This window comes from Neovison vison, chromosome 13 (assembly GCF_020171115.1).
Source record: "Neovison vison isolate M4711 chromosome 13, ASM_NN_V1, whole genome shotgun sequence".
Classification (NCBI taxonomy): Eukaryota; Metazoa; Chordata; class Mammalia; order Carnivora; family Mustelidae; genus Neogale; species Neogale vison.
The window spans coordinates 61,942,930-61,961,110 of NC_058103.1; the positions used below are offsets into that span (position 1 = coordinate 61,942,930).

General features: G+C 36.1%; 1 protein-coding gene and 1 pseudogene across 11 annotated transcripts in view; both read left to right on the forward strand.

Moving 5' to 3' along the window:
* RALGAPA1 (Ral GTPase activating protein catalytic subunit alpha 1) overlaps positions 1-18,181 on the forward strand; it is a 267,907-nt gene that overhangs the window by 54,485 nt on the left and 195,241 nt on the right. For all 11 annotated transcript variants that reach the window (XM_044232090.1, XM_044232095.1, XM_044232088.1 and 8 more), the window contains exons 5-10: positions 1,583-1,626; positions 2,932-3,109; positions 4,991-5,106; positions 9,899-10,037; positions 11,329-11,537; positions 13,634-13,873. In XM_044232090.1, coding sequence (XP_044088025.1) covers positions 1,583-1,626; positions 2,932-3,109; positions 4,991-5,106; positions 9,899-10,037; positions 11,329-11,537; positions 13,634-13,873 — 926 coding nt within the window. The remainder of the gene's footprint in view (positions 1-1,582; positions 1,627-2,931; positions 3,110-4,990; positions 5,107-9,898; positions 10,038-11,328; positions 11,538-13,633; positions 13,874-18,181) is intronic.
* On the forward strand, positions 14,797-14,895 carry LOC122894929 (annotated as a pseudogene).

The window sequence follows — 18,181 nt, forward strand, 5'->3', positions numbered from 1 at the left end:
AAGAACATTTATTAAAGTATCCCTGGGAATAACAAAAATTTGAAAACAAACCAGATGTCCTAACATAAATAAGATTAATAGTATGGAATGGGATTGTATATAGCAGTTAAAGTGAATTAATTAGAGCTATCTAGATCACTAGAGATAGTGAAAAGTTACTTACGTAGGGGCACTGGGTGGCTCAGTTGGTTGGGTGTCTGACTCTTAATTTCAGCTCGGATCATGATCTCAGGGTCGTGAGCTTGAGCCCCAAGTGAGGCTCTGCAGTGAGCATGGAGCCTGCCTAAGATTTAGCGCCACCACTCTAAACACCGCCCCCCCCACCCCGCTGCTTTCTCGCACATGCACTCTCAAATAAAAGGAAAGTAACTTTTAGGAAGGCTTGCTTTGTATATCATACATAAATGTAAGTTTTTTAAAAACTAGTAATTAAACTTCAAACTTAATCACATTTGGTTAGTTTTCCATATATGCTCTTTTTCTGTTCCAGAATCCAATACATGATACCACAGTGCATTTAGCATATATGGATTTTTTTAGGGGAGCTGATTAAAGACTGGCATTTACATAGTATTGCTTTACGAAATTGAGTTTGTGCAGACATAAGGAAGGGAATTGCAGATAAGTCAACACAGTTTTATTTGAAATAGTAAAGCTTGTTTTTGTATGACAAATGAAACTTACCCAATAAAATCCAGGTTTGGGGTGTGTGTGTGTGTGTGTGTGTGATCTTGGTATTATTAGAAAGAATTAAAAAGTAGGTTTAGAACAAATAGCCATGGAAGAAATTGTTACTGATACAAGTTTTTAAATATATAAACCAATTCTAAATATTTTATTGATTTATAAATGATAACCCTAATATAAAAATATTTTGGAAATAATTAATACCAAAATCTGGATAATGAGTTTTTCTCGGAAGTAAGGAAAGAGAATGATTTGACATAGTTTCAAACGAGGGTTCAATGATACTTGTTAGATAAAATATCATAGATAAGGTAAATAAATGAAATTTTGAATTTATAAGAAACATGGGACTGTGTTTAGATTTGTTTAGACCAAATGGCAGGTCTCTGGATGTTTGTTAATGTGATTTCAGTATTTTATTATAGAGTCGAAAAGTTGTATAAATTAAGATGGCTTTGAATATTCCGAAAATGAAAATTAGTACAATGAAAATGTTTGTTAGGAAATATTAGAATTACAGAAGTTCATTTGGTTAACTAAATGGAAATTTCCTACAGTGGTTTTTATTTGTATTAGTGATGCAGAAAGTATTTAATTATATCCTTGTCTTAAATAAGAGATATACAGAGATAATGCTATAGTAAATGCAATTGAGATTAGGGTTTGTTTCAATAGACTAAATCATGTTTAATTCCAATAGACCATGTGTTGAAAAGGTGACTCTTTATATGCCCTCTGGTTCCAAAATTATGGCCAGAGGGATATCAGGGTCACCAAGAATAATTTGGAGATTGCCAAAGACTTGTTTTAAAGTATTTTCAAGTCTGACCGAGAACTCTGACATTTGGAAACAACTAAGAAAATATGAATATTTTCAATCATATTTCCTTTTTAGGATTGATTTTAAAGAAACTACTTCACACAGGAAACTCCTTGAAGGTATAATTATGTCTTTTTTCTATGACTTAAAAACACTGTCTCTTGTTCTACTTTTCCTACATCAACTTTTTTCCTAAAAATTTTTGAATTGTCTTTAAGTTTACTTAGTTGAAGTGAACTGACTTAAAATAAAATATAGCAACATATTTAGTATGTATAAAAATACATACTGGGTTGACTAGGCTATTGAAAACTTTTGCCACTGCATTGAATGATTCACTAGAAATACTTTACTCTGGTCCCCAGGAGACAAAAATTATTCAGTCTTTAAACAAATTATTCTTTATATTACTATAAATATTCTTAGATGTACGGAAAAATAGAGGATTTATATTAAAAAGTTGGTTTTATTTCTTTTCTTTTGATTATCTCATTGTGCTGTTGTAAGAGAAGCTATCCAGTGCAAAAGCCTCTTATAAGTTAAGTGAAAGTTTCCTATTGTGGGTAGTTTTGGTATCAAGGCTTTATAGCAGTACAAAGGAATCAGCCTTCTGAATTGTTTGTTTTCTTGTTATCTCTGTAAACCCTAAGGTTGGCAGCTGTTGAACAGCTTTAACAGTGGCCATTTACAAAGCTGTGGTAGGGCAATTTCCAAAGCTACCAGGGAGATTAGCTTAGTGAAGAATTTTGTGTTTTTGTTGTCAGAGATTGAATGTTTTTCTGTCTTTTCCTATTCTCTTCCTGAAAGAGAATTTATGCAATGGTTGAAATATTTGTTGTTTTTTGAATATGGGGGGTATTCTAGGTACTTAGGATACAGTAAAAAGTCAAAATTTCTGCTTTGCTGGTTAGCAGCAAATAATAAATAGATGACATAATTTCAGAGTGGTAAGCTTTTTAAGAACAAGAACATTGATTTAGCAGGATCCCTGTAACTATTCCACCTTTTACCGAAGTCAGCGTATGAGGAACAGTTGTTCTCGTTCTTTTTGCTTCTTGGATTAGACCAGTGGTGTTGAGAAAGAGGGAAGTAAACAAGAAGGAAATACATTTCTGATTTTTTTTTTTACCAATGGAAATTATAGAATAAAGATTACCTGATGGCCAAGTTTATTCTGTATTTGTTCAGAATCCATGAATTTAAATTTATAAATAATGAGAGCACAATAAATGACATGGATATAGTAGCCCTTCCTCTTTCCTTCCCTTTACCTCTTTTCTTTTTCCTCTTCTCCTTTTCCTATTCCCTCCTCTCCTTTGTTAAATAACATTCTCTAATCATCTTCTAGAGAATTTTGGTCTTAAAAGTAAGAAAATATTTCCCTTATAAGTAAAAATACTATTTTTCATTTTGTTTCATTTTAGATCAGACGGGAAGGTGTTCGTCTTTTCTTACTGTGGTTGCAAGCTCTTCAGAATAACTGTAGCAAAGAACAGCTTTGGATGTTTTCATGCTTAATTCCTGGATTTTCAGCACTACAGTCTGAACATGGACCTCGAACTTTAGATAATCTCATTAATCCTCCACTCAATCTTCAAGAAAGTAAGATTCATGAGATCTTATCCATCAGTATTTCAAAATTTCCTATGTAGTTTGTTAATATAGTTTTAAAATGTTCATGGGGTGCCTGGGTGGTTCAGTGGGTTAAAGCCTCTGCCTTCAGCTTAGGTCACGATCCCAGGGTCCTGGGATCGAGCCGCATATCGGGCTTTCTGCTCAGCGGAGAGCCTGACTTCTCCTCTCTCTGCCTGCCCCTCTGCCTTCTTGTGATCTCTGGCAAATAAATAAATTTAAAAAATCTTAAAAAAAAAAAAGTTCATATGCTTGTTTATTTATTTTTTTATTTATTAAAGATTTTATTTATTTATTTGCCAGACAGATCACAGGTAGGTAGAGGCAGACAGTGGAGTGGGGGGGTGAAGGAAAGGGAGAGCAGGCTCCCTGCTGAGTAGAGAGCCTGATGTGGGGCTCTATCCCAGGACCCTGGGATCATGACCTGAACTGAAGGCAGAGGCTTTAACCCACTGAGCTACCCAGGCACCCCTGTCCATATGTTTATTAACTGGATAATTCAAGGCCATGTTGTATAATGTAGGTTTTATTATTTTTTATGTATGATGAGGCCAACAGATCAGAAGATGGTTGTGATTAAAAAAAAATAGTTACAGTTCCCAAGGGGAGAGGGCATGCCACACCAGGGAGGGTGGCCAGAGGGGGAGGTGCCAGGATCTGTCAGGGGTAGGGCATTAAAGGCAAGAGCCCTTATTGTGAATTCTGTAGGTAGGAGCATGTGAAGCAGTGCGAGCAGTCCTATGATTGGCTCATTTGGGTAATTTCAGCAGGCTTAGGTGCATAGTGGTTGTCCCTCATTGTCACCTAAGTACCTCTGTGATTAGGTCAGAGGAATAGTGGCCTTGAACGTGAGAGCTGGATAGAAGAGGATTAGAGGTGTGGACCCTGGACTGGTTGTTTTGCATGTAGAAGGCATGTTCTCTGGCCCATCTTTACTGTCTCTGGGAATTAGCTCTTTAGCCCCAGGAAAGACATTCTCTCCCTGGCCAGCAAGGCTTCTGGTGTCACAGCATCAGAAACACGTGGTTCATAGAATCCATTTTACATTTATCTTTCATTTCTAATTCTCATGTGTCATCTTGTATCCTCAAGTTAATTTAGATGTACATTGAAGTACAAGAGTATTTTACTTTGTGCCAAGAGGACTGTAACAAAACTTATTTTTATGAGCTTTATTACTTGGCTAATATTTATTAAGAAACAGGTTTAGGAGCCTGCCTGTACTAAACTAGGTGCTGCTTAGGAAATATTTAAGAGAGTTCACCTCATTGTTGGTTGATTTTCTTGAATTTGCATTTTTTATAATGAATGTTTTTGAATACTTGAAAATTTTAGAAAATGCAAGTTTCTTATTTTGTACATGGACTTTTATAATCAAGGAACTAAGATGCTGTCCTTCCTTTTTGAGAGGGAAATAGCATTTCATTCTTTGAATAAGGGGACTACCTTTAAGTGGGGTCATTACTAGAGTAATATGTCCTTTAATTGATAAATAAGTTCATTATTGTTGTTTCTCATCATACTATGGGACTTTTGTATTGGGAACACTTAATGTTAATTTGAAAAATATGAGTTCTTTTTCAAGTAAGATTCACTCTTAAGCCCTTTGTTATCTGTCCATCCCGGTCACATTCTCTCAGTCAAGGGCTTATGAAGCAGCTGATTACTTAACTTTATGGTTGTTGCGATGGACTGTTAGGATGATCTCAGATTTATTTCAAGGTCCAATCATTAGAATGTTTTCAAGCACCATTCACTGCATATATGTTTTACATTTAAATTTTATTTGGATCACATTATTTCATTGTTAAATTTGTTTTGTAATTATACTAAAATTTTGTCTTTGTATAGCTCAAGTCACTATAGAGGAAATCACTCCTCTTGTCCCTCCACAATCAGGAGATAAAGGACAAGAAGATCTCACAAGCTATTTTCTTGAAGCACTTTTAAAATATATAGTAATTCAGGTATGTGTTATCTTCTTTGATATCATCCCTCTTACCATCTTGTGTGGGTAATTAATTTTTCTCTCTCTTTCCATTATTATGTTAGAGTAAATATTTGCTTATTTTCTTGAAGGAGGACAAATTTTTACTTTTGAAAATGTTTGTTAGTATGTCTTTGTCAAATAAAAATCATTGGAGGGATTATGAATCTCTTAGAAAGGGACCTAGAGAGAAAATCTTAAAGTAGACTCTTTTATGTATATAACTTCTGTGGGCCAGTTGGGTTTACGTTCTCATCCTTTTCTTTATAATCAGTAGTTGTGGTCTTTAAGTAATAACTGATTTAGGAATTAGCCTGCCAAGAGGCAGCCAGTAGGGAGGTAGACTGAGAATGGGATGTGGTGGAGGAATGTAATTTATACTTTAACCTGTTTGTACTCTATAAATTTCTTGGTGAATGTATTTTGTAGGGTAACCTCTTCATCTCTTCATATGAAATGTGTATGCCCTTGTTGATGAAAATAGTCTTAGAATATACCCATTTCTTTTTTTTTTTTTTTGGGTAATCAGCATTTTTTTAAAAAAAAATTTTTATAAGCATATAATATATTTTTATCCTCAGGGGTACAGGTCTGTGAATCGCCAGGTTTACACACTTCACAGCACTCACCAAAGCACATACCCTCCCCATTGTCCATAATCCCATCCCCCTTCTCCCAACTCCCCTCCCCCCAGAAACCCTCAGTTTGTTTTGTGAGATTAAGAGTCACTATGGTTTGTCTCCCTCCCAATCCCATCTTGTTTCATTTCTTCTTCTCCTACCTACTTAAGACCCCATGTTGCATCACCACTTCCTCATATCAGGGAGATCATATGATAGTTGTTTTTCTCCGCTTATTTCGCTTAGCATGATACGTTCTAGTTCCATCCACGTTATCGCAAATGGCAAGATTTCATTTCTTTTGATGGCTGCGTAGTATTCCATTGTGTATATATACCACATCTTCTTGATCCATTCATCTGTTGATGGACATCTAGGTTCTTTCCATAGTTTGGCTATTGTGGACATTGCTGCTATAAACATTTGGGTGCACGTGCCCCTTCGGATCACTACGTTTGTATCTTTAGGGTAAATACCCAGTAGTGCAATTGCTGGGTCATAGGGCAGTATACCCATTTCTTATAACTATTCCAAACACAAAAGTTCTCTATGCCTCAGAAACTAACATTATAAAGTTAACTTGGACCCTGAATGGGATTGCCAAGGTTTAAATCTGATTCTCCATCTTACTTACATAAAAATAATACCTACCCTATTTTGGTGTTTGATGGTTGAATAACTAGTGCAAAGTACTAGAAGAAAAAAGTGTGTGCCACAAAGTTTTCTGTGGGTAGTAGTTGTTACTGTCATTATCATTACAGTTTTTCTTTTTTAAAAAACAACTTTTGTACCTCGTATAGATTTTTAAAATTTGTTTTGCTGGTTTGTTGAGATGTAATTGACATATACTAAACTGCAATATTTGAAATATATATTTTGATGAAATTTATTACATGTGTACAGCCATGCAGCCATCACTATTATCAAGATAACGACGATATTGCTCCTAAAAGTTCTCACATGCCTTTGTAATACATCTTTTTCTACTCCTAACCACTACCTGATTCCCAGGTGACTACTGATCTGATAACATGTCACCAGAGTTTTCATTTTCCATATTTCCATATAAATGGAATCATATGGTACATACTTTTTTGGGGGGTCTGGCTTCTTTTCTCTATCATAATTTTTTTGAAAATTATCCATATTGTTATGTTTCAATAGTTGGGTTCTTTTTATTGTTGAGTAGCTTTTCATTGTATGAATATAACACGCTTTGTTATCCAGTCACTTGTTGATGGTGATATGAGTTGTTTCCATTCTGGCTATTACAAATAAAATGGCTATGAATATTGATAAACTAGTCCTCATGTGGACATAAAGTTTTTTCTCGTACGTAAATACCTACTAGTGGAATGGCTGGGTTGTAGAGTAGGTATATATTAACTTGTTAAGGCATGACCCAGCTGTTTTCCAAATGGTTTTATTACATTCCACCAGCAATCTATGAAACTTAAAATTTGCTTCACATCCTCACCAACAGCTGGTATGGTCAGTATGTAATTTTAGTTATTCTAAAGTGAATAATGTAGGAGCACCCGGGTGGCTCAGTCGGTTAAGCCTCTGCCTTTGGCTCAGGTCATGATCCTGAGATAGAGCCCCATGTTGGGCTCCCTGCTTGCAGGGTACCAGCTTTTTCCTCTCTTCCCTGCTCGTGTGCATGCTCTCTCTCTCTCTCAAATAAAATAAATAAATAAAATCTTTAAAAAGTAATGAATAATGTATAGTGGTATCTCATTGAAACCTACTCTGGGCCTTTGCCATCTCCCTACTTAGATATCTTCCTCACCCTACTGAAATTCTCACACCCTATATTTTACTGCTCTTTCCCTCTTATTCTCCACCCCCTCACATCATGGACACTTTCCTCATCCTTCTCAGTCTTCAAGTCTCCATTGGGCTGCTGCCTTTGCTACATCCCTTTCATGGGTGCACTGCATTTTGTGGTCAGGCTCTAATCACCTACACTTGACTGCCACTGCTTTTACTGTTTATCCCACTTCGACTTCCATATGCCTGTTTTGTATGACTTTCTTTTTTTTTTTTTTTTTTTTTTTGAAGATTTTTATTTATTTATTTGACAGCTATCACAGTGGGCAGAGAGGCAGGCAGGGTGGGGGGGGAGCAGAGAGCCTAACTGAGGGACTCAATCCCAGGACCGCAAGATCACAACCTGAGCCAAAGGCAGAGGCTTAACCCACTGAGCCACCCAGACATCCCTTGTTTTGTATGAATTTAAGGCTGAATTATTCAGGAAAGGGCAAAGGGGGAAAAGACAATATCTTTGTCATTAGTAGAGCCACGTCTGGGTCAACTTTGAAAATTTTCAGAGCACGTTTTATCTTCTAAAATTTTTGAAATATAATACATATAATGCATTTGCATGGCATCAAACAAGTTTTTGTTTGTTTGTTTGTTTGTTTTTGGTTTTGGTCTCTTTCACCAACTCTCTGTGCTTCCAATTGTCTAGGAACCATACAGGATGGAGGAGTGTGTGTAGGGGAATCTAAACGTGAGGGCCTCCCCAGTCTGACAAATAAGCACAAGGGAGACTTAGGATACATTTCTTTCCTGACCCAGGAAAAAACCTTCCTTCTCTTCCTTCAATTAACATTGAAGAGATAGGCTGAATTTTCAAAAACTGAAGTAAGAGAGGTCATATGAAGAGTATATGAAGAGAGTATATGAGAGAGTATATTGGAGAGTATATGAAGCAGAACATTAATCTGACTCTTCAAGGGTCTCTAAACTTCTCACACTGAAGAGGTTCTCTATTATTTGGATCAGAGAAATCAATACACAAGCCTCAACATGCAATATCATTCACCTAGATTTTCTTTTTCAAGTTTCCTTAGATAGCCATTTATTCAAAGCTAGTCCCTCTACATCTTATTGACCAAAAACCACCTTTCTCAGTTCCATGCGATCCATCTCTATATCCGTACTCAGCACATTCACTCTTCACCCCTCCATCTCTCTCCAGTGTCCAACACAGAGTAACAGAAGATGCAGAAGGTCGGGGAGGCTGCAGAAAAATATAGTATATTTTAATCAGAACATTTCTGAATTCTCCTGCTTGAGGATAAGCCAGGAAATGGCCTTCTTTAGGCCTCTAGCAGGTAGAAATTTCTCATGTCCTCCTATGAATCTAAAAGCACTGTATTTTTTTTCTCTCATTAGGCAAGTGTGTTCATTACCTTCTGTTACAGATCACCTGCAATTTGTCTGTTATCTTTCCTTGAGCATATTTTAAACTCCTTGCCGCCTCGTTCATATTCTGGTTCATCTCTGTTTTCTTCATATAGCCAAACATTGTGGTTTATACAGGGCAGCAGCCAGCTATATGGCTGCTGAACAAAGTAAGAGAGGGAGGTGAGTGATAATACAATAGCCTGAGAAAGCTTCATCTCATTAGTTGAGAAAATTCCATACACAGAAGCATCTCTGAATAGTTCCTGCATTTTATGATCTATGTAGAAACATTTCTCCCTCCTCATGTCAATTATCATATGCCATTTGCTATTATGATGAAATGTCTCATTATGTGACCTCTGGAACTAATTTGGCCAAGTTTGCAATTCCAGATAACAGTTCACTGAAGCTTCATTACTACACGAGTAATGTTTATGAAGCTATGTCACAGTCCCAGTGCTGGTACTGGCCAGTGGAGGCCGCTGAGAGCCACGGGTGAAGATGGGATGCTGTAGCCCAACTGCTGGGTACCCATCTGTGTCCTGAATCCCGCTCCATCACTTACTATCTGTATTCCATCATTTCGGTCTTGTTTTCTCGTTGTAACACAGGTGGGACTCACCCACATCGTGCAAGTATCAGCAGTTGGTTCTTTTACTTTGCTAAGTAGTATTCCGTAGTGTGATGCTCCACAGTTTGTTTATCCAGTCACCTCTTCAGTTTCAACTGGAATCTACTAGACCGCTCCACAGAAGATGAACATTTAGATGTGTTCCTTTGTCAGCCTTCAATGGCATTATACCAGTTTTTACAATTTGCCCTTTATATATATCTAGCTGTATATCTTTAGAGTATAATAGATTACTGTATCACTTAACTAACTTTTTACAACCTTGTTTATGATGGCTAATAATTGTTTCTGTCTCATGGAAGGATTCTGATTGTATTTTTTATTTTTAGGTAAAAAGTTTAGAATGGAAGAACAAAGAAAACCAAGAGAGGGGATTTTCCTTTTTGTTTTCACATTTTAAGAAATATTACTTGCCTTATATTTTCCCAAACATCTGCAAGGAGAATAGTTTATATCATCCTGTACTTGGTAGGTAGTCTGTGGAATTTTCTAAAAGATCACATGTAAAAATAAAATATAATACCTCAGTGTAAAGTTGACATTTGTTACCTGTGGAAAACTGATAACATTTAATATTTTGTATTGATTGTTTAAAGATACTCTGCCTTGATTCATAGAGAAAGTGGAATTGTATTAATAGGAAAGCTTCACTGAGAGTGAAGAGATTTTTTTTTTAAATATCTTCTCTGGATCTCACTGATAGGAAAAGTTAACCCACCAGAAATCTTTGATATTATAAATTAAACTTCTGCTATTTGGTATGATCCTTAAACTATATTATAAATTTTTTTAAGGTCCCCCAAAGGTTCAATTTAGTATGTCTTATTCAGGTTCTGTATGAATAATAACATTGTCATGTATATATATATATATTTTTAAAGATTTAATTTATTTATTTGACAGAGAGAGATTACAAGTAGGCAGAGAGGCAGGTAGAGAGAGAAGGAGGAGGAAGCAGGCTCCCTGCTGAGCAGAGAGCCCGATGCGGGACTCGATCCCAGGACCCCGAGATCATGACCTGAGCCGAAGGCAGTGGCTTAACCCACTGAGCCACCCAGGCACCCCTAACATTGTCATATATTTTGATGATGTCTTGTCCAGTATTTAGTGGCTGCGCCAAAATGATTGAGCCTTGAAACTAGAGCCTTTCTGACAAATCTTGGTTTAGAAGCAGACCCCTTACATATATAGAAATCACTGACTGTCTGTAGTCTGTACGTTGAATGGTTCGGGTTTTGTGTGTGTGTGTGTTTTCCAGAAGGATGTTCCTATTTTAAGCTTTGTCAAGTTTAGGCAGCTAATAGGTTTAGGCCTAACCATTAAGTCTTGTAGAAAGGACTTAGAGTAGTGGATCTTTGTCATCGAGAACAATATTTGCTTTAAAAATAGTTTTGCTATAAAAATCAAGGAAAAATTCTCATACTTTGTATTCAGAATTTGTGTCTTAGTCTTAGGTTAATTGAAGTGAGTTCTCATTAATTTTAAATGGTTCTGGAAGCTTCTCTGTACTTAGACAGGATTCGCTGAACCCTTTAGTGATATTTTGCAAAAAGACGTGTTTCCATATGTCAGCAATATATGGTTCACTCTTCTAGATTGCATGCTAATATTTAGCAAATTATTTTAAAATGTCTTTAAAATCTACTTTTAAAACAAGGGTATCATCAAAAGTGTTTTCAAAAATGTTTGAAAGTATGGATTTATCTAAGCATAATTCTTTTCTTATTTTGGTTTTTGTTTTCCTTTTATATTCCTGTAGATATCCCACAGGTGAGACCAAAGCCACATTATGTTATGATAAAGAAGGATGCCGAAACCAATGAAGCAATCTATTGTACAAAAGAACCTTTCATTAAGGCTCGTGTTATTGTTATTCGTTGGCTGGTTTCTTTCTGGCTTGAGCCAAAGCCACATACAGGACCTCATATTCCTGGGATGGAAGGTGAAGTCTTGCCAAAGAATATTCAGGTAATACACCACAAAGGGAAAACTTGTTAAAGTTAGGAATGGCTTAAGAGATGTGTCTATGGATTTCAGTTGCCTTAGATGTAGAACAAATTTAAAACAAATGATGGTGATGTTTTCTTTGTGTAAATGTATTTTATAAATCCAAATTTTAACAATTATTATAGTAGTCTTCTTAATGAAAAAATCTTGGAAGATACAGAATTTAATTCTAGTCATGAATGAGTTTTACCTTCTAATTTATTACTGTATTTTATATTAATTATGCAGTACTAAAAATATTTTGAATTGTACATACAAATTCTTGCAGTTGGAAACGATTTGTAATCAACCTTCAAAGTTCTTTTTTGATTTCTGAGCATTCATAGAATACTGATTTAATGTCTCATTTCTCAGGGCGCCTGGCTGGCTCAGTTGGTGGAGCATGCAACTCTTGATTTTGGGGTTGTGGGTTCAAACCCCATGCTGGGTGTAGAGATTACTTAAAAATAAAATCCTAAAAAAAGTCTTGTCCCCATTTTGTTTTCCCTTTTTTCATCAAGGGCACTGAGTCTAGAAATGTGATGTAAAATTATATAGCTCTATGGTGGAGGGACTAATATTTAAACTTTTGGTATTTTTTATTAAATAGTTTCCCTCTTTTTTTTTTAAAGATTTTATTTATTTATTTGTGAGAGAGACAGTGAGAGAGAGCATGAGCGAGGAGAAGGTCAGAGAGAGAAGCAGACTCCCCGTGTAGCTGGGAGTCCAATGTGGGACTCGATCCCGGGACTCCAGGATCATGACCTGAGCCGAAGGCAGTCGTCCAACCAACTGAGCCACCCAGGCGTCCCATTTCCCTCTTTTTCACACATTTTTTTATGAACGTGTGTTTTTTCTGAAGTTATCTCTATTACACTATTTTTTGAATAATTTTTATTTTCCTTTTCTCAGATTTTCTTTAGTTTAAAAATCTTAAACTGTGGGGCACCTGGGTGGCTCAGTGGGTTAAAGCCTCTGCCTTTGGCTCAGGTCATGATCCCAGGATCCTGGGATTGAGCCCCACATCAGGCTCTCTGCTCAGCAGGGAGCCTGCTTCCCTTCCTTTCTCTCTGCCTGCCCCTCTGCCTACTTGTGATCTCTGTCAAAAAAATAAATAAAAATCTTTAAAAAAAATCTTAAACTGTGTTTTTGTTATGACTTCTTAGATCTTTTACAAATTAAGTGGGGGTGTAAAGTGTCTGTTTAGTTGATTAGTGTTCAGGAAATTAAACTTTATATTCCCCCTAACCTTTTATTTATCTGTAGCCAACTGTGGGTATGTTTTCCCTAAAACTTTGTTCCAAGGTCTCTGCAAATAATCACTAAGTGTGGAAACTCTCGTGTGGGACTATTTTTCATGATCCCAGAACTTAATGCACTAAAACCAGAGTTTTTGATTTGGAAGGCATATTTGAAATAATTTACTTCAACCCTTTGTTTTATAGAGGACAGAACTGAGATCAAAAATTAATTAGCTTACTAGAAATAATTTGCCTTACCATGGAATAGTGCTACTACAATCATACCATGGTAGTAATTTTCTCATCACCAACTTTAAGACTTTTACTTTACTCCTAAGGTTATTCATCTTCAGTCATGGTGAAATTCTTTTAAGTTATGAGAATATAGAGTGTTCTCTTGAGCTTTCTTTCTTCTTTTTTTTCTTTTAAGATTTTAAGTAATGACTGTACTCAATGTGGGCTCAAACTTAAAACCCCAAGATCAAGAGTCACATTCTGTACTAACTGAGCCAGCCAAGTGCCCCATTTTTGAGTTTTCTTATATTTTCTTTTGGATTCCTTTCTATTTCTGTCATAATTTTTCTTCAATTCCTTTGTGTTTTTTGTAACTTGTTTGTACTGCAAACATTCTAAAGTCAAATTAGAGATGGATAGATGATTAGTGAGTATCACTATATTACTTAGATGTTATTTGCATTGCTACTTAATTATTTAGAATGGAGTCTAAATGAAATCTGTGCCCAATTTTAAACAGTGGTTTATTTGTGGAATGCTGTTAGAAAGCAAAATACCAAGTTGAATGATTCTGATATTCTTCCCCTTTTGTTTTTATTTTAGAGAGCAGCTGCTAGTTTGGTATCCCGAGAAGAAAACAAAAATGATAATGCTGATAAAGCAGATAGAACTACAGAACCAGAACAGTCTCATTCCAATACAAGCACTCTCACAGAGCGAGAACCTAGCTCATCCAGTCTCTGCAGTATTGATGAGGAACATCTCACAGACATTGAAATAGTTCGCAGAGTTTTTTCTTCTAAAAGAAGTAATGTCAACTTTGTCACAGAGATATTTCGTCAGGTAAAGTACCTCTGAGTAATTTTAATTTGTAATATAGACTTTGGTTTTTAATGTTGAATATACTGGCTTTCAGATATTTAAAATTTTTATATTTAATTTTAAGTTTATATTTAATTTTTTAAATTTATTACATCTTACATTTGTTACATCTACAATTTATTATTTAATTTTTAAAAATTTATTACATCTAATCCTTTAATATTTTCTATTTGTATTTTTTTAGTTTATGATGATTTTAGTTTAATAACTGTCCACTTCCACCCATACTCCTTCTTTGATTAGAACAGTTTTCTTGTTAGTCACTTTATGGTTTGAAACCTTTCTTCCTACCATTTCATTAGTAAATTTTAATAAAATTATTTCATCTTTTATTTTCTACAATCAATAAAAATGATTTGTGAATAGAAGAAGCATTGTTTTCTTTGCCTTTATCCTCCTTTCAGAGGCTATTTTGTCCTCTAAGGCATTCTGAAGTTAAAGTTGGTTAAGGCAGATATTCGGGGACTAAAATCAAGAAGTGGAGAGAAAGAAAAAGAATAAAAACGATTTCACATAGAGATAGCTAGAAATTCCTAAATGCACATTCTCAGTTACATAGAAATTTTGTGGGAAATAAGCCTTATGAAAACTAATCATTTGCTCTTAATAGCAAAGGTACTTAACTTTTGCAGGTAAACATCATTGAGTTTTGTAGCTGAAGGGGATCATTCAAGTCTCACAGCAAGTAAGTGGTAGATCTGGGATTAAAACTCCCAGATCCTGGTTCCCATGTCAGTAATGTTTATTCTATACCACATGCCTTTACATGCCAGTAAGCTGTCTAGGCAAAGCAAATCTTCACCTTGTACACATGTTTATTGATATGTAAAGCAAAGCATGAAACAGCATTAGTTTTGTCAACCTAAGTTAAAGAAAACAAACTTATGCTTGTTTCAGCAGCACATATGCTAAAAATTGGAATGAGACAAAGAAAATTAACATGGCCCCTGCACTGGCAAATTCACGAAGCATTCTATATATATATATATTTTTTTTTAAAATTAACATATAATGTATTATTTGCTACAGGGGTACAGGTCTGTGAATCCTCAATCTTACACAATTCATAGCACACACCACAGTACATACCCTCCCCAATGTCCATAACCCAGCCACCCCATCCCTTCCCTCCATGTTCTATATTTTTGTGTTAATAAGTACAAAATGTATACAGTTATATACAAATGGACTCAGTTTTATACAACCCCCAATAAAGTGAATAACACAATATAAAAAAAAGCAAATTTGCCTTAACATTTTTCCAGCTTTGGCAGTGGTTCTAGTTGCCAAGTTTAAGGTTTATGTTATAGACTATTTGACAAATGCTAAAGGAAAGATACTCAGCAAATAATGTTGGAGAACTTTACTTCTGGAGAAATTTATGTTTCCTTGTTTGTTTCTTTTGGATTTTTGTGTTAATGGACTTAGATTTTTTTCGGAATTTTGTGGGAATTACTTTGAGCCCGGGTTGAAAGTTGTGTTCCTCCAGAGAAGAATTGCTCTTGCTTTCCAGGCTTTTGGTAGTCCTGTCAACCTTGGAATATATTTATTTATTTATTTATTTAAAATTTTTTTAAGTAAGCTCTGTGCCCAGTATGGGACTTGAATTCACAACCCCAAGATCAAGAGTCTCTTGCTCTACCAAATGAACCAGCCAGGTACCCAACCTTGGTTTACTTTAAATTAGAATTTTCAGCTTATAGGGTACCTGGGTGGCTCAGTGGATTGGCCTCTGCCTTCAGCTCGGGTCGTGGTCACGGGGTCCTGGGATTGAGCCCCGCATCGGGCTCTCTGCTCAGTGGGAAGCCTGCTTCCCCCTCTTCCTGCCTACTTGTGATATCTCTCTGTCAAATAAATAAATAAATAAAATCTTTAAAAAAAAAATTTTTCAGCTTAATGATTCTTACTGCTTTGCAGTACTCAAAGTTATGTGATGACCAGCCTGAAAATATGAATTTGCAGGGAAGGCTATTCTTCCCTTACATTCCCCTACCCAAAGTCAACGGACAAGTTTCATCACTGACTGTTCTCTGGAGTTGAGTTTTTTGCCTTTTCCTTCTAGTTTGCCTTTGTTTTGAATTTAGCCTTCATTGGTGTCAGTTTTACATGTAGAATTCTGATCTGTCTCTCCCCTCTGTACAGGTGGCTGTTTGACCCAATACTCCGTAGGCTGTCCAAGGCAGCAGCCAGCAGCTTCATTGCTCATTTACTTCTCTGGATTAATACTCACATTTTGTTCTAGACTCAGAATATCCATACAAGCTGAGCCATTAATTTAAAAATTTGTATTGTATTTTCTAGATATTTTATGCAGGATCATTCCAGGATATCTTTAAATGATATTGCTGGGAACTGAAGTTCTTTGATATGTTTTTATTCTGATAATTATTTTTATTTTTTTATTTTTTATTTTAGAGAGGGATTGGAGGTGAGGGGCAGAGGGAAATGGAGAGAAGGAATCTCAAGGCAGGCTCTATGCCCAGTGCAGAGCCTGATGAGGGGCCTGATCCCGTGACCCTGAGATGATGACCTCAGAGGTGCCTGGGTGGCTCTGTTGGTTAAGCATCTGACTCTTGATTTTTGCTCAGGTCATGATCTCAGTGTTATGAGATTGAGACCCATGTTGGGCTGAGCACTGGGCCTGGCGCCTGCTTGAGATTTCCTTTTTCCCTCTCCCTCTGCCTGTTGGCCCTGCTTGTGTTCTCTAAAATAAATAAATCAACCTTATTTTAAAAAGTGATATTTAAGGAAAAATTAAGGGAAAATAAATTTTAGGATGGTGACACTAATGAATTATTCATGTTTTGGAAAGGGATCAGTTTCTAAGATTACATTGTCATAGGAAAGCTTTTTTATTTTTTTTTAAGATTTTATTTATTTATTTGACAGACAGAGATCACAATTAGGCAGAGAGAGAGGGAGGAGGAAGCAGGCTCCCTGCTGAGCAGAGAGCCCGATGCGGGGCTCGATCCCAGGACCCGGGGATCATGACCTGAGCCGAAGGCAGAGGCTTTAACCCACTGAGCCACCCAGGTGCCCCCATAGGAAAGCTTTTTTACCTGCTTAGTATTACTGATAAATTTTCAAAATTGAGACTTTTTCAAATAGTTTCTTCCCTTATTTTGAAGGTTCATATGTTCCACAATGTAGATATGGATAAAATATATAGATAAAAATATAGATATATATTTATAGATATATAAATAAATATAGATATATAGATAAATATAGATATTTAATATAGATAAAAATATAGATTATATATTTTTATATAGATATAGATATAGATAAGATACAGATAAAAATACTCCCCATTAATTATCAGAGATATGACCTTATAATGATTTTGCCCTTAGCAGTCCCAGCTAGAGTACAAGACTTTCTATAGGTAAATAAGTTTAATAGAAATATGTTTACTTAACATTTCTCAAATAATTGCATCCTCATAGCTTTCACAGTTTTTGTTTTCCCTATCTTAACTTTGTCCTTCAACCTTCCTTTCCTCTCTACCCTTTTCCCCTTCTTTTTTTACCTGCTCTCATCCTTAAGATCACAACTTAAATATGATTACACCAGAGAAGTCTTCCATGACCACTTTTACCCACCCACTCAAAGACAGATGTAGGGGTGCCTGGGTGGCTCAGTGGGTTAAAGCCTTTGCCTGTTGGCTCAGGTCATGATCCTAGGGTCCTGGGATCGAGCCCCACATCGGGCTCTCTGTTCCGTAGGGAGCCTACTTCCCTTCCTCTCTCTGCCTGCCTTTCTGTCTACTTGTAATCTCTGTCAAATAAATAAATAAAATCTTCAAAAAAAAAAAAAAAAGACAGATGCACCTGCATGCATATGCACACACACAGACACACACTAGTAAGTACTTCTTTATGATGTTTTTAAAAATTGTCCTCTTCTTCATAGCACCTCTTCTGAGTCTTATATATATTTATTTTAAAAAATTATTTTGAAAATTCTGATCTTTCCTGCTACCCTCCAGGAATGCTTTGCTTACTTATTTATCACTGTATCCTTATTGCCTGTCATAGAGTAGACACCTAGTAAATATTTGGTGAATGAATCAAGAAGTTCTGTAACTGTTGGTGTACCTGGGTGGCTCAGTTGGTTGAGCATCTGACTCTTGCTTCAGCTCAGGTCATGATCTCAGGGTCTTGAGATCGTGCCCTGTGTCTGGCTCTGTGCTTGGGATTCTCTCTCCCCCTCTCCTTCACCTCTACCCCAGCACTTGCATGCACACAACTCTCTCTCACTCTCTCT